Source organism: Bos javanicus, chromosome 26 (genome assembly GCF_032452875.1).
Source record: "Bos javanicus breed banteng chromosome 26, ARS-OSU_banteng_1.0, whole genome shotgun sequence".
Classification (NCBI taxonomy): Eukaryota; Metazoa; Chordata; class Mammalia; order Artiodactyla; family Bovidae; genus Bos; species Bos javanicus.
The window spans coordinates 39991052-40005153 of record NC_083893.1 but is presented as its reverse complement, the minus strand read 5'-3'; the positions used below and the strand labels follow the sequence as shown (position 1 = coordinate 40005153).

The window sequence follows — 14102 nt, the reverse complement described above, 5'->3', positions numbered from 1 at the left end:
ATGTGACAAGTGTTTACTATCAGTTGACTTTAAATTAAGGAGCTCACCCTACATAATATGAGTGTACCTCATTCAATTAGTTCAAGGCCTTAGGAGCAAAGACTGAGGTTTCCCAAGCAAGAAATTCTACCTCAAGACTGCAACACAGGGATTTCCCTGCTGGTCCAGTGGTTAAGAATCAGCCTTCCGATGCAGGACATGCAGGTTTGATCCCTGGTTGGAGAACTAAGATCTCACATACTGCAGGACAGCCACTGAGCCTGCGTGCTCTGGAGTCCACGCACCACAACTAGAGAGCCTGCATGCCGCAACTAAGACCCAATGTGAAAGTGGAAGTGAAGTCGCTCAGTCGCATCCGACTGTTTGCGATCCCATGGACTGTAGCCCACCAGGCTCCTCTGTCCATGGGATTCTCCAGGCAAGAATACTGGAGTGGGTTGCCATTTCCTTCTCCAGGGGAATCTTCCTGACCCAGGGATCGAACCCAGGTCTCCCTCATTGCGGGCAGACGCTTTGACCTCTGAGCCACCAGGGAAGTCCCAACTAAGACCCAACACAGTCACAATAAATAAACAATTAAAAAGGAGACTGCAACCTTGAAATCCTAACCAAATTTCCAACCTGCCAGTGCTCATGATCTCACAAGCCAATTCCTTAAAATAACTGTTCGTCTCCCTCTGTACATACACACATCCTATTGGTTGTTTCTCCTGAGAACCCTGACTATGCAAAGAGGGAGATGAATTCTATCTTCAATAAAACGAAAAGCACCTCAACACCACCCCACGATATACGAGGGTGGGAAGAAGCTGGCAGAGCAGATGCTGACTCAGAGAGGAAAGGCACATCTCCACGTGGTCCTGTGGATGGTGATGCCCGTGAGAAGCCCTAATTCACTAGGAGGGGCCCTGCAAGTGTTTGAACTGGAGGCAGAGGTACCGCAGAGGGCAGGGGTCAGATGCCGGCTGGACAGGAAAGTAGGTGGGAAGTCCCCAGAGAGCAGCTGAACTTTCCAGGTCCCCACCTCATCCTCGAACCAGTAAACTGTCACCTCCTCAACTCTTGAAGAAGGTAGAAGGTTTAACCATCCAAGGCTCTGGGCTTGGAAAAAGCAGTCAAATGCAGAAAAAGGCTAAACAATCAGGCTGAAAACAGGGGGGCTTAGGGAAAGTCTGCAAGGTAACCTGTGAGAAAGCAAGCCCCTGGGCTTGGCTTGCAGAATGCCAGGTTCATATACACCCGGCCAGAGACTGGGGAGGGCAGGGGAGGGGAGTTCCCGCCAGTGAAAAGAATAGCCTCTAAGTAAAGGCCAGATGCTAGCACTCAGGGCCAACCAGTGAAGCCCCAGCTCGCTTCCCACCCACTCTTCAGTGAAGCCCACTTAACGGACTCTGTCCAGTTAGCTTCAGCACTCCCACCTTAGATAAGAACATCCAGCGGAAGACTGCCAGATATGTAATAAAGAACATCCAGCGGAAGACTGCCAGATATGTAAGGAAAGCTAGATACCAAAAACATGCAGATCAAGAGAAGGTGAGGAGCAGATGACGTCTGCAGTCAAAGAGAAAAGAGAGTATACCCGTGAGAAAAAGAACCTGATGTTATTTTTTTGTTAAATCAGAGTTCAGGAAAGAGCTCTTGGAAATTAAAAATACAAAATTCATAATAAAATTCAATAGAAGGGTTGGTAAATAAAATTTTTAAACTCTCCTAGAGAGATGAACAAAAACACAAAGAGAAAGATAGTAGGAAATAAAATTAAAAGATAAAATCAACCCAGGAGATTCAACACCTGCCTAACACAGGATCCAGAGAAAAGAAACGGAATACAGAGGAAGTGACACAAAGTTCCAGAGTAGAAGGACCTACTGAGAGACCAGAACAATAAATATAAAGAAAAAAACATCCCAGGAAGGCACATCATTGTGAAACTTCAGACGACCAGAGATAAAGGTTCCTAAGAAGTTCCAGAGAGAGAAAGAGAAAAGCAAGACGAAAGAGGGGAATGTCATAGGGTCTCTCTGAATCACACAGTAAACTAGAATCCTGCACAGAACTGATTTTCAACCTAGAATTCTACATTCAGTTGGAGGGTAGCATAAAGATACTTCAAACATAAAAGACCCCGAACACCTGCTCATGTGTGCTCTCCTGGGAAATGACAGAAGAAAGGGCTTTACCTCCAGAGGCTGTCCCTGTCCCTGCACTGGAATTCCCAGCTCCCCAAACCCAGAGCACTGTGGAAAGTGCCTGGCATTGGCCTTGACCCCAGACAGGACAGGGCCATTTCAGAGCACCTGTGCCCTCCTCAAGAGCAAGACTGTGCCTGCAAAACACTGAGTGCCCGAGAAGAGTTAAATCACCACCAGTCAGGTCTTGAAATTCTGTCTGTCATGTAAAGAATGCATCCCACAAGCACTGATTATCCTTCACGACTTAGTGACTGAACACCACCACCACCCTGTAAATGCCTCCTTTTTATTCCATAGTGGAGTTCTTTAAAAATGAAATACCTGTGTGCACAATTCAAGTGCACTGGTCTTGCTTTACTAACACCTTTTTCTTAGACCTTAGTTTCTGAGACCAGCATTAGGTATACAGCAAATTTTAAAAGGTACAGAGACTTCCTATAGATGCTAAGTTCCCCCTACCCCAACCCTGACCTTCACAGCATCCCTCATTATCAACATCCTCCAACAGCTGTCACAATTGACGAACCTACACTTACACATCAGAATCACCCAAAGTCCACAGTTTGATTAGGGTTCACTCTTGATGCTGTATAGTCTATGGGTTTCGACAAGTGCATAATACAGTGACAAGCATCCACCAGTATAGTGTCATATAAAGCCGTTTCACTGTCCTAAAACTCCTCTGTGCTTGGCCTATTCTTCCGTCCCCCACCAGGAACCCTGAAGTAATGCTTTTTAATACTATTTGTTTGGAATATGGGCAATATGCTTGTAGTTTTGTGGGCCAGGTCTCTTCTGCAACTACCAACTCTGCCATTATAAAGTAAAAGCCTCCACACACAATATGTAAGTGATGGGCACCTCTGTGTTCCAATAAAACTTTATTTACAAAAACAGGCAGTACACATGCTGTCATTTGCCAAGCCCGGAATACAGTATCACCGTATTCATTCCCTCCATTTTATAGAAGAAAGTTTCTTAATACCTTGACTTGGTAATAATAGGGTGTTTTTTTTTTTCCAATTTTTCTCTCTGAAATCTATCCTCGTTCTGCAAGTTGAAACAACACCCAATCAAAAGCTGAGATAATGTGATGAGAGACAGTTCATCGCCTTTCTCCACTTTAAACCCCAAGCTTCTCAAAACTCTGAAGGAAATCACTCGCTCTTTGAAGCTGTGCCTCACACAGCCAGTCCTCTGACATGGCTGCCACGGTCACGCTGTGTGCTGAAAGGTTGTCACATGAGCCCTTCAGGGCAGTGCTGTTTCACTGCTTGTGGTAAACCAAGAAAAAGATCTTTGGTTTCCAAAAGACATTAGTGTTTGTTCTTCTGTTCAAATAAAACCAACTGTTCTGCAGGATGACATGTGGGCGTCGACTACCTTCCAGTCACCAATTATCTGTGAACAGAGCAGAAGCAAACCCATGTTTACCCAGAATGGGGGATTCGTCTCCAGAGATCCGTTGGTCCAGAACCCCTGGGTCCACTCACTCAAGTGTAATCCACAAAAATGGATAAATAAGAAGGGAGAAAGAGCCTGTGTCTCAAAACGGGAGTCCACTGAGGTCACCCTTCTGAGGTCCACCACCTCCTCTGGGGAGCAATGAGTCACACCAGGCGTCCTATCAGCTACAGTAAGAAAGCCGGAAAGCGGCACTGATGGTTTTCTAAGTGGATACGGCAGCTGCCTGCAAGGCAACCACTGATCTGTCATAAAAAAGAGCAGAGGAAAATACTCACCGAAAGCCTAGAGGCTGGGAAGGATCCTGTCAGCCAAACAGTAAAAATCTGTAACATTTTAAGCACATCTTAAGTTGCAGCTGCTAAGTCGCTTCAGTCGTGTCCAACTCTGTGCGACCCCATAGACAGCAGCCCACCAGGCTCCACCGTCCCTGGGATTCTCCAGGCAAGAACACTGGAGTGGGTTGCCATTTCCTCCTCCAATGCATGAAAGTGAAAAGTGAAAGTGAAGTCTTAAGCAAAAGATAGTAATAGCCTCTGTCAGAAAGCTTGTCAAGCACAGAAGGGACATCAGCCTCCCCTTGGACAAGGCAGCTGGTGGGCAGATCCATCAGGAAATGCATTTGACAAGGCAGGGGTGTGTCTCTAAAAGAAACTTCTGAGGGTCCTGACCGCTACTCTGCAATCCAGCAGTCTCCTAGCTTGAGTCATTCACGTGAAAGCTATTTCCTTCCCGAGTTCAGATGCAACGGTAGATAGAAAACTGTGCTGCAGTCCTCAGATAACCATTTGAAAACCAGGATGAAAATTTCCCCAAAGGGTTTCACTTCTTACTGCTAATAACTTTTGAACCCTTTAAAGCTCAGCACCAAATCTCTGAGAGACCAGAAACTGCAGAGAACTTGAGTGACCCCGCAAGGATACAGATGAAAAGCAGATGGAAGCCGGCCCCGGTGAATACTATCCCAGGTACATCTAAAAAACACCACCCGGGGAATTCCTGATAACAAGGAGACAGAAAATCAATATAGCAGGCCTTCCTCCAACTAAAGTGATTATTCCAAACAGATGCCCGACCATAAATACCAGGAACGACGAGAGCCTAGAAGCACCATGAACCCTAAGCCTTCATGCATGCTGTGCCCCTGGCCATATTAACCTTAGGAACGTATGTTCTGTCAATCTCCCCTCCCCCACCTCCAAGGCTCTGAAGCCAGACCTGCTCTGTTAACCAGGAAGTGTTCAGTCTAAGTCCCCTCCTTCTTTACTCAGGGCTGCTGTTGAGAGAGGCCCGGGACCTGGGACTTTGGCTGCAGTGCTGCGATGCTTGCACCTGGACACACTTCTCCTTGAGCAACAAAATACAAAGAAACTGTATGGGACTAAAAGTAACTGTGTACACACGCAGGTGGGGCAAATTCTGGACAAAAGATACAAAGAGACCAAGAAATCCATTGGCCACTTTTGAGGAGCCTGGAGCACAGAGCGTTGGGAGCAAAGGCAGGGTACTGCACACACCACCACCTAAGGGGTGGGCAAAACACCTAAGCCACCCCTTCGGCCTGATCCCCGGACACACCCCTTCCCTCACCCCGTATAAGGAGCAGGCTTGCCCCCTGCTCAAGGATTAAGGGAAACCTGTTGCTTGTTCTCGCTCTCGCTCTCGCTCTCTACTCTTGCTGCAGTAGGGCCCCCAGTAAACTTGCCAGTTTCTTGTCTGGCCTCCAGTCAATTCCTATTGACTGGGGAAGGCCAAGAAGCCTGATGGATAACACTGTGACAAATTATCACAAACCTGGGGGCTGAAAATGAAAGAAATGTATTCTCTCCCAGTTCTGGAGACCAGAAGTCCCATATTAAGGTGCTGGCAGGTCTGCAGCCCCTCTGAAGGCTTCAAGGGAGACTCCTTCCTGCCTCGTCCAGCTTCTAGTGGCTCCAGGGTTCCTTGGCTTGTGACTGCTGCTGCTGCTGCTAAGTCGCTTCAGTCGTGTCCGACTCTGTGCGACCCCATAGACGGCAGCCCACCAGGCTCCCCTGTCCCTGGGATTCTCCAGGCAAGAACACTGGAGTGGGTTGCCATTTCCTTCTCCAATGCATGAAAGTGAAAAGTGAAAGTGAAGTCGCTCACTCATGTCTGACTCTTTGCAACCCCATGGACTGCAGCCTACCAGGCTCCTCCGTCCATGGGATTTTCCAGGCAAGAGTACTGGTGCTATTGCCTTCTCCTGGCTTGCGACTATATCACTTCAATTCTTGCCTCCATCTTCACGTGACCTCCTTCCTCATATCTCTAAGTCTCAATATTCCTCTGCCTTTCTCTTATAAGGGCATCTATCCTAGGATTTACAGCCCACCCTAAAGCCAGGATGAACTCATGTTGAGATCCTTAACTATATCTACAAAGGCTTTTTTTCCCCAAATAAAGTCACATTCACAGGTCCTGTGGGCTAGGATCTAGACAAATTTTTTTTTGGTGTCATTATTCAACCCACTAAAGTCTCCAATAAACTAGGGGAGAAAAAGAGTTATTTATTTAAATGAACATGGACTGTGAATCAGTTCAGTCACTCAGTCATGTCCAACTCTTTGCAACACAATGTAATGCAGCACACCAGGCTTCCCTGTCCATCACCAACTCCCAGAACTTGCTCAAACTCATGTCCATCGAGTCGGTGATGCCAGCCCACCATCTCATCCTCTGTCTTTCCCTTTTCCTCCTGCCTTCAATCTTTCCCAGCAGCAGGGTCTTTTCCAATGAGTCAGTGCTTCGCATCAGGTGGCCAAAGTGTGAATACCTTATTGTATTTGTTGTTTAACCACCAAAAGCCCAAGACACTATCACATTAGAGGCTGGCAGAGAGGTCAGCTAGTGTCCTTGAATAATCTTCTGAGTCTGTCTAAGCCTCGCTGTCCCTATGCACACAGTAGGGACAACCGGACCTGGCAGGGCTGTGGCACAGGCCAACGGAGAGTCACTCAGAGTGCCAGGCACCCCGATATTGCTGACAAGCCCTAATCTCCAGTGAATCTGAGCAAAAATGGCCAACTACCACTCTGCAGGAAAGGCCATCCAGTTACTCCTTGGTCCAGCCATTATCAGGGTGTGTATTAGCTACTTAGAAAAAAGAAAAAGGATGAGGGTAACAGGCTTGGCCAAGGTCAACAACGATCCAACCTGTGGGGAATCAAGGACTTCAAGTCATAAGAGCGGCCAGTCCTCTCCCAAGTGGTCACCTGGGGACCTGGTTCCTCTCCAAGGATTTCAGAATCACCAACCTAAATACACAGCCTGCCACTGCCTACGGACTCCCCAGGACACAAGCTGTGGCTCATTTATCTCCATGTCCCCAGCACCTGTCACAATGTCTGGCACCTGACTCACTCGGTAAACACTGATGGAATGAAAGAAGATGTGACCAGGACACTCTGACATGGATAACTTGGTTTATTTAAAGCATGATACCAAGTACTTGACATTCATGGAGTGGATTAAATAAGATAATGCACTGAAACATTTTGGCATGGTGATGCTCCAGAAATGTCAGTGGTCACCATCACTTATTTTAACCCTCACTCCAACTAACAGTGGAGGCCTTATCATTCCCAGTCTACACAGCAGGAATTGAGGCACAGAGAGGTTAAGTCACAGTTCATATCTGCATAGCCAGGATTTGTCACACTTTGAAGACTTGCGTACTCTCCACTACACCACACTGCACCTGGTTCACATTATTTAGTTTAAGGCTGGTCCCAGCTTGAAAGAAAGTGAAAGTGAAGTCGCTCAGTGTGTCCGACTCTTTGTGACCCCATGGACTGTAGCCGGCCAGGCTCCTCCGTCCATGGGATTTTCCAGGCAAGAGTACTGGAGTGGGTTGCCATTTCCTTCTCCAGGGGATCTTCCCCACCCAGGGACTGAACCCGGGTCTCCCACATTGTAGGCAGATGCTTTACTGTCTGAGTCACCAGGGAAGTCCCAGCTTACATACCTATAATCAGACTATATATTAGGGGTGACGGCGTGTATGTACATGTATATATATACACATATATGCTATATGTTGGTACAGTACACACACACACACACACACACACACACACACACAAACTTTCATTGAAGGGGTAACCTAGCGAGGACACTGAGCTGAAAGGCATACGGTCCCGGGGAACACGGTTAATTCCCTTGACTGTCAGCATCCTGAATGGATACTGCCAAAGGGTAAAGTGTCGCAAGTTTCACCCTGCTGAGTTGACAGGAGCCACACATACAATGTTTTGTAAACTCCAGAGTCTTGGCCTTGGGCTTATTTCTTCCTGGGGAATGTCTTGTTTCTAAGACAACCGCCCTACAGTGAAGAAAAGTGAACTACACTTGACATTCAAGGATCAATACTTTTCCCTTTACATAAATTCCCAAAAAGAGTGATCAGGAGACATGACCTAGGAATCAGAGTCTCCCAAGCAGGGAACTTACAGGAGGAATGGATGCTGGGGAAGCTTTTGCGGCCCTCGGACACCAGGTCGGGGTCACCGGTGCAGTGCATTTCCGAGTTCATCACTCCATCTGGAAAGCAGCGGTAAAAGAAATCGGGGCGAGGTCTACAAAAGACACCATGGACAGTTTCAATATAAAACGCTGCCATCACAAACAAACCCCAGCTGACCCCGCCGACCCCTGCTGCTGCCCCAGTTCCTTCTTCTGCCATCAACACCGCAGCCCCCACCGGAAGACACCGTGGGCTTAGGCAAAGCTCAGGCTTCAGGGTCAGAAAGATCTGGGCTGGAACTCCCACTCTGCCACTTACTAGTTTTATGACTTAGGTAGTCACATAGCCACCCTCAGTCTCCACATCTGTAAAAGAGGGATATCAATACCTACCCAAAAGTGAGGTACTGAGGGTCAAGAGAGATGACTTCCAGGAGCCACCTGAGCATGGCGGTGGTGAAATAAAGATGGAGCCACAGCTCCATCTATGGCTCCACTGCTCGGAGGCTGCTACCAGGATCCAAGCCTCCAGGCTCCTCATGGCCCTGTATCTTGAATCTGATGGCCAACTGCCTACACTTCCTTAAAGAGCAGGTTTCACTGAGAAGACCTGAAAACTCAGTTCTGAGCTTTGGCACACAGTCACCAGCCCAGCTCTTGGTTCAGGTTGTGGGGGAAGGAAGTAGGGGACAAGCTGGTCCCGAGGCCAAGTCAACTGCCATAATCATGGCTAACATGTACTTAGTACTTAACTGCATACCAGACCCAGCACTAAGTACCACCCATGGGTCACATTGTATGATTTTTATGACAACCCTGGGGCAGGTCCTGGAACTTCCTTCATTTCACACGTGTGAAAATGAAAGCTTAGAAAGATCACACTCCTGCCCAGGGTCACACACAACCAGTAAGTGGCAAAGACAAGCTCTGAACCCTGGCAATTGGATTCCTGCACCTACACACCACACCCCACGTGTCCACTTCACTCAAGTGTGGATTCTCACTGTGATGAGTGGTGGTGAATTCTTCACATGAATTCAACTAACTCTGCCAGATGCCTGCCATGGACAAGGTTTTTCTAATACTATAAACACAGCCCCCCTTTTCTGCACACACTGGGTTACAGTTCATATGGTTCTCACTGTGAACTCTAAGGGCTCACTGGTCCTCCAGCTCTGGGATCTGGGCCCAATAACAATCTATCAGTATCTATAACATATCAATTATCAATAATCTATCAGAACTGTTGGTGTGCTGTTTCTCCCCTATGTGTGTCTTTAAGTGTGGCTATTCACCTACTGAACCAGAGCCTCAGAGAGGACCTGGGAATCAGCATTTCATTGGGCCCTCAGCAACTCTAAGCACAGAAAGTTGGAAGGACAATGCAGCCCAAGGCCACTTGCTGACCAATCTATATCCATCTTCTGCCCCCTCATTACCTGACCAGGACTGCACACCAAGTACCTGATTGCTAAATACTGAGGTTCCGAGAGGGAAACCAACCTGTCCAAGGCCAACAGCTAGTCAGGGCCTAAGTCAGGTCTCGAACTCAGATCTTTTGACTGTTTTTCTCTACAGAGACTAGCTCATTTCCAGAGCATTTGGGGGAGAAGGCAAGATAAACAGAAAATAGAAATCATCTCCCAGGAGGGTAAGAGAAATGTGTCATGAGTCACAGCTCAAATACTAATCCATATTGCTTATCCCAGAGACAATGATAAATAAGCAAGATTATCTATTTTTTGGATGCCAAAACTGATAAGTGAGTGGGTGTCTGGTGAGGCCCTGGAATACCAGTGGGCTGGAAATGGCTTTCTTGACATTGGTCCCCAAGAAAGTATAGTCATTAGATACTTCTTTACTATTGATGTCATGCTTACTGAAGTAGTGAGTTTATCATTCAAAGGAGTGGAAAGATCTGAGTTGAGGACAGAAACCCCAGAAGGACAACAATTTAAGGAAAACCAGATGAGCTCCAATCTGTCCCATCCAGTTTCCTGTGGCCAAGGTTTCTACACGGCTGACCTTGAAACTAAGTCACTGCTTGTTTCTTTTTGGAACTTACCTTCCCACTATCAATTTAATAGTGTTTGTGCAGACTCCATTCAAAGCAAGAGCCAAGGACACGGCTACAAAACAAAACCAACAAACAGAAAAATAACCAGCTGGCTCTCAAATCAAAATTATCATCAGTACCATCATTATCATCATTACTTTTCCATCACACTATTTAATTTATGACCATAGAGATATGAACCAATGCTTTTTAAAAAGGAGGGAAATTTGAGTGGCTGGAGTAAAACATAATTAGAACTGGACTTTGGAGACTGAAAGTTCATAAAATTCCAAGCCCCTAGGACATGAAATTTATCTCTCCTCCTAGACTGAAATTTTCAGTATCATAGAGAAGCCCATGTATCATGTTCTGACCTGATAGAACAGATTTAATACTACAGCATGTAGAATTTCTTTTACTGGTAGCAAGAAACATAACATTTTATTTCCTCCTGGCAACCTTCTCAGACATAATTCTAATCAGAGCAGCTGCAGGAATCCCTCTGCATACAGGCGTGCCCACTCAGGCATCACCTCCTTGTTGACCTGTCCCCTGCTGACGGCTGTCCACTTGTTATCAAACAAATCACTACTTCTAAGAAGGTGAAGTGTCTCAATACCTCATTACTGGTGTTTGAAAAGGTTTGCCCAGGTGGTTCTTTCTGCCACCTAAACCAGTAGGCACTTCTGGATGACATTCTTCACAAATAGACAGCCTGGGGAATTTCTCTAAGCAGCTTGGAAGGACTTTGCTGGATGAAGCACAGATTGTCCAAAGGATGCAGGTGAAATGAGTCATGGAGTTTTCCCTGCAAGGCCCCTGCATCTCTCTCTTGTGTTTATCAAGACTACACAAAAGGCAAGTCAATGCGATGGAAGGTCAAATGCTTTGCATAAGCAATAAAAACCTATCGATGTCCTGTTCTGTTGCTTTGTCGAATAATAAAGCATGTGAGTTACCATTTCCCTTTGGCAAGTATTAACTGTTCAATACTAGCTGAGACTTATGTAAGGAAACAGCGGTGGAGGGCCACTTTCGGGAAGGAGCTGCCTGGAGCAGTTCATGATCATGGGGAGACAAATGTGTTATTCTACAAATGAAAGGACTGTGAACAGTCAGCACAGTCACCCAGGGCACAGGCCACTGAGATAGAGACAAAAACCCACCTGCTTGTATCAAGTCACGGGGAAGCAGAGAGAATGGGAGGGACCAGTTCAAATGAGCACCTCTGTCAAAGGGAAACTAGTCCCCAGAGCGGAGGATGGGCCACATTACAGTAGCTGGAAAGGAGGGATGGGCCCCCTGGGTGCAGAGTGGGGCATGAGTCAGCAGCACCAGACCACCATTAAAACACCCAGCATGCAACGCGGTGTAACCTGGAGGCAAGCATGGAGGAACTTGGAGAGATCTGCTGATTACACTCTGCACGCACAGATCCTTCCTTCCTAAAATGCTGGCTTCCCTTCTCTCTCACAAGCTTGGAGCACTGCTGAGAGGTTTCCTTTGCAGAGAGGAGGGAGAGTTCCCTGGGCCATCATTGCTGCAGGATTCTCCCAAAGCCATGACAATTAACAGACTGTGAGATTGCCCTGAGATGACAGGGGTCTTTTCTTGGTAGGGCTGGCCCAGCACAGGCTCACTGCTGTGTTTTCCCAGCGGGGCTGAACTCCTTCTCCTCCTGGTTCTGGCAAGGCCTCTGCACAGAAAAGGTCTTCAGGAACAAGCATCACCAGCTGACCTCCCAGTGCCCTTGGGGAAGTTCAGAGACCATGACATCAATCCAGAACACCATACACGTCCCCAGCCTCTGCCCTGGCTGGGTTTACTATAGCGCAGAGCAATTCTCTGAAAAGCTTCAAGTGGCTGAGCTAGAAAAGGTGTGGCTGTGATGGAAGCACCAACAGCTGGCAGCTTCCCTCTCTGATCCAAAAGCCTGAAGGAGACAGAAGAGAGCGAGGATCTGGGTGGAAAGCGTCACAGCCTTCTGGAAGTAAAGTAAACCAATTATTACGTTCTTCTGCATAGCATAACCTCCAGGGGACCCAGACAGGGGACCTCTCACTGATACCACAGGGAAGGCTGGGCTGAGAGTAGAGGCATGAAAGGCTGGACGAGCAGAAAATGAATGACCCCAACCATGGGGGGCTGGCTTGTCGATTAACAAGGACCCAAGGCATCTGGCTCATAAGGGGTGCATCAACAGCATCCCACGGCACTGCGGGGTTGAGAGGAGAGTCAGAAAGACAAGCCAGACTGTGTTCTGATAAAGAAATGCAAATCAATGTGTCATGTGAGTTGGCCTGCAAGTGGCCTGTATTGAGGGCACTCCTGCTTACAAGCAACCCCAGAGGATTAGAGGGCTTTTGTTGCTGTCACTTTTGTTGTTGTTGGGAACTCAACATTGCAGTCCTTCAAAAACAGGGTTTTCTATTAACACCAGCTTGGCCGTTCTGCAGCCAAATCCCTGGGTGCGGCGAGCCTTACTTGCACACGAACAGATGCACAGAGTGGGCTGCTGTGGACAGGCATCTCAGGGGCGTTCTTAGGGTCCAGATCTGCTGAAGACGCCTGGGTAAATAAGGGACCTCAGACCAGACCACCCTCACTGAGAAAGTCCTGAATTCCAGATAATGGAGAAAAAGCTACACCTAGCTTTCTGTCCTTGGTTTTGAAAGATCATTCCCTCCAGCCCCTTCCAAGACTTCCTAAAAGTGGCAACTTTTTTTTTTTTTAATTGTGTACAAAGGGAGGTTCTTCATCATTTTTACAAGGCAGCCTCTCATTTATTTAGGCAAACAGAATAGCCAATTAACTCCACCTTCTCTGTTAACAGGCCAGGTATGGTGTACAATTTTGAAGTGTCATCCTAAGGGAGATTTAGCTGAGAATGAAAAGGTCTAGAGAAAGTAACTGTAAGCTCCTCAAGGCCATAACAATCTCCCAGCTCCAAAAGCAGCCAGTAAATTATAACTGAAACCATGAAAGACAGTTCCTACCCACAGCCATATATCTCGGGACTCAGTGTCAGGGGAGCAGCTAGAATAACAAGTGAGGCAAAAAGATTTCCAGGTCAGCTGAGAGGGGCTCCCAATGGGACACTTGGGAACCACAGTGGTATCTGTCCAAATGCTGACACAGCTGCTTGAGCCTCAAGAGGGAGGGCACCTACACCCTTCCTGGAAAACCTGACCTTTCCATCACCTCAGCTGAAGAGACAGAGACCATGTGATGACCAGAGCCTCAAACCTCAGGTGAGCAGCCTGGGGAACACACCTGTCTTCAAGCAGAGCATCCACAGGCTGGCCAGAGACTCGGGACTTTTGCATCCAGGCTTGAGATTTGAGTCAAGTCCAGAGTCTCCGCCTGGGAAGTCTGGACCACAAGACGCAGTGACACTGGGAGGTGGCACTGGAGCTGAGCAGTCACGCAGGCGTGGGGCAGGGGCACCCGCCACTGCAAGCCCAAGCCTCACACAGACCAAGATGCAGGCAGCAGGGACAACGTCTTCCCAGGAGACTGAGGCAGGGAATGAGAGGAGAGGAAGGACGCATCACAGAGAAGAGGGGGCATAAACTGACAGGGTGCCTCCACCCCTCTTGGCCTGGATCCCTATTCCATCCCCATGAGGGTTTCCCCTCTGATTCTTGAAGTTCTGTAAGATTGCTTGTTATAGTCCTATAACCAAACCTCTAATTTATTCAATCCAATTTGAGAGGAATTCTGTTCTTTTCAACTACACAGAGCCTAACCAAAGCCTGGCTATGTCAGAAACGGTCCCAGTCCTTCCACTGCTCTGCACACCCTAGAACTCACCCCACCCTCCTTCCCTTACAAAGAACAGGGAAGACCCTAGTTTGCTATGTTTTTCATTTCCTCAAAGTCCAGTAATTGACAAACACCATCTTCAG

At 47.5% G+C, this 14102-nt stretch overlaps 1 protein-coding gene across 1 annotated transcript in view; it reads right to left on the bottom strand.

Moving 5' to 3' along the window:
• Window positions 1–14102, bottom strand: part of PLPP4 (phospholipid phosphatase 4) — a 147534-nt gene that overhangs the window by 61731 nt on the left and 71701 nt on the right. Inside the window, exons 4-5 of the mRNA XM_061403662.1 lie at window positions 10204–10267; window positions 8127–8251 (exon numbers count right to left, since the gene is read on the bottom strand). Coding sequence (XP_061259646.1) covers window positions 8127–8251; window positions 10204–10267 — 189 coding nt within the window. The remainder of the gene's footprint in view (window positions 1–8126; window positions 8252–10203; window positions 10268–14102) is intronic.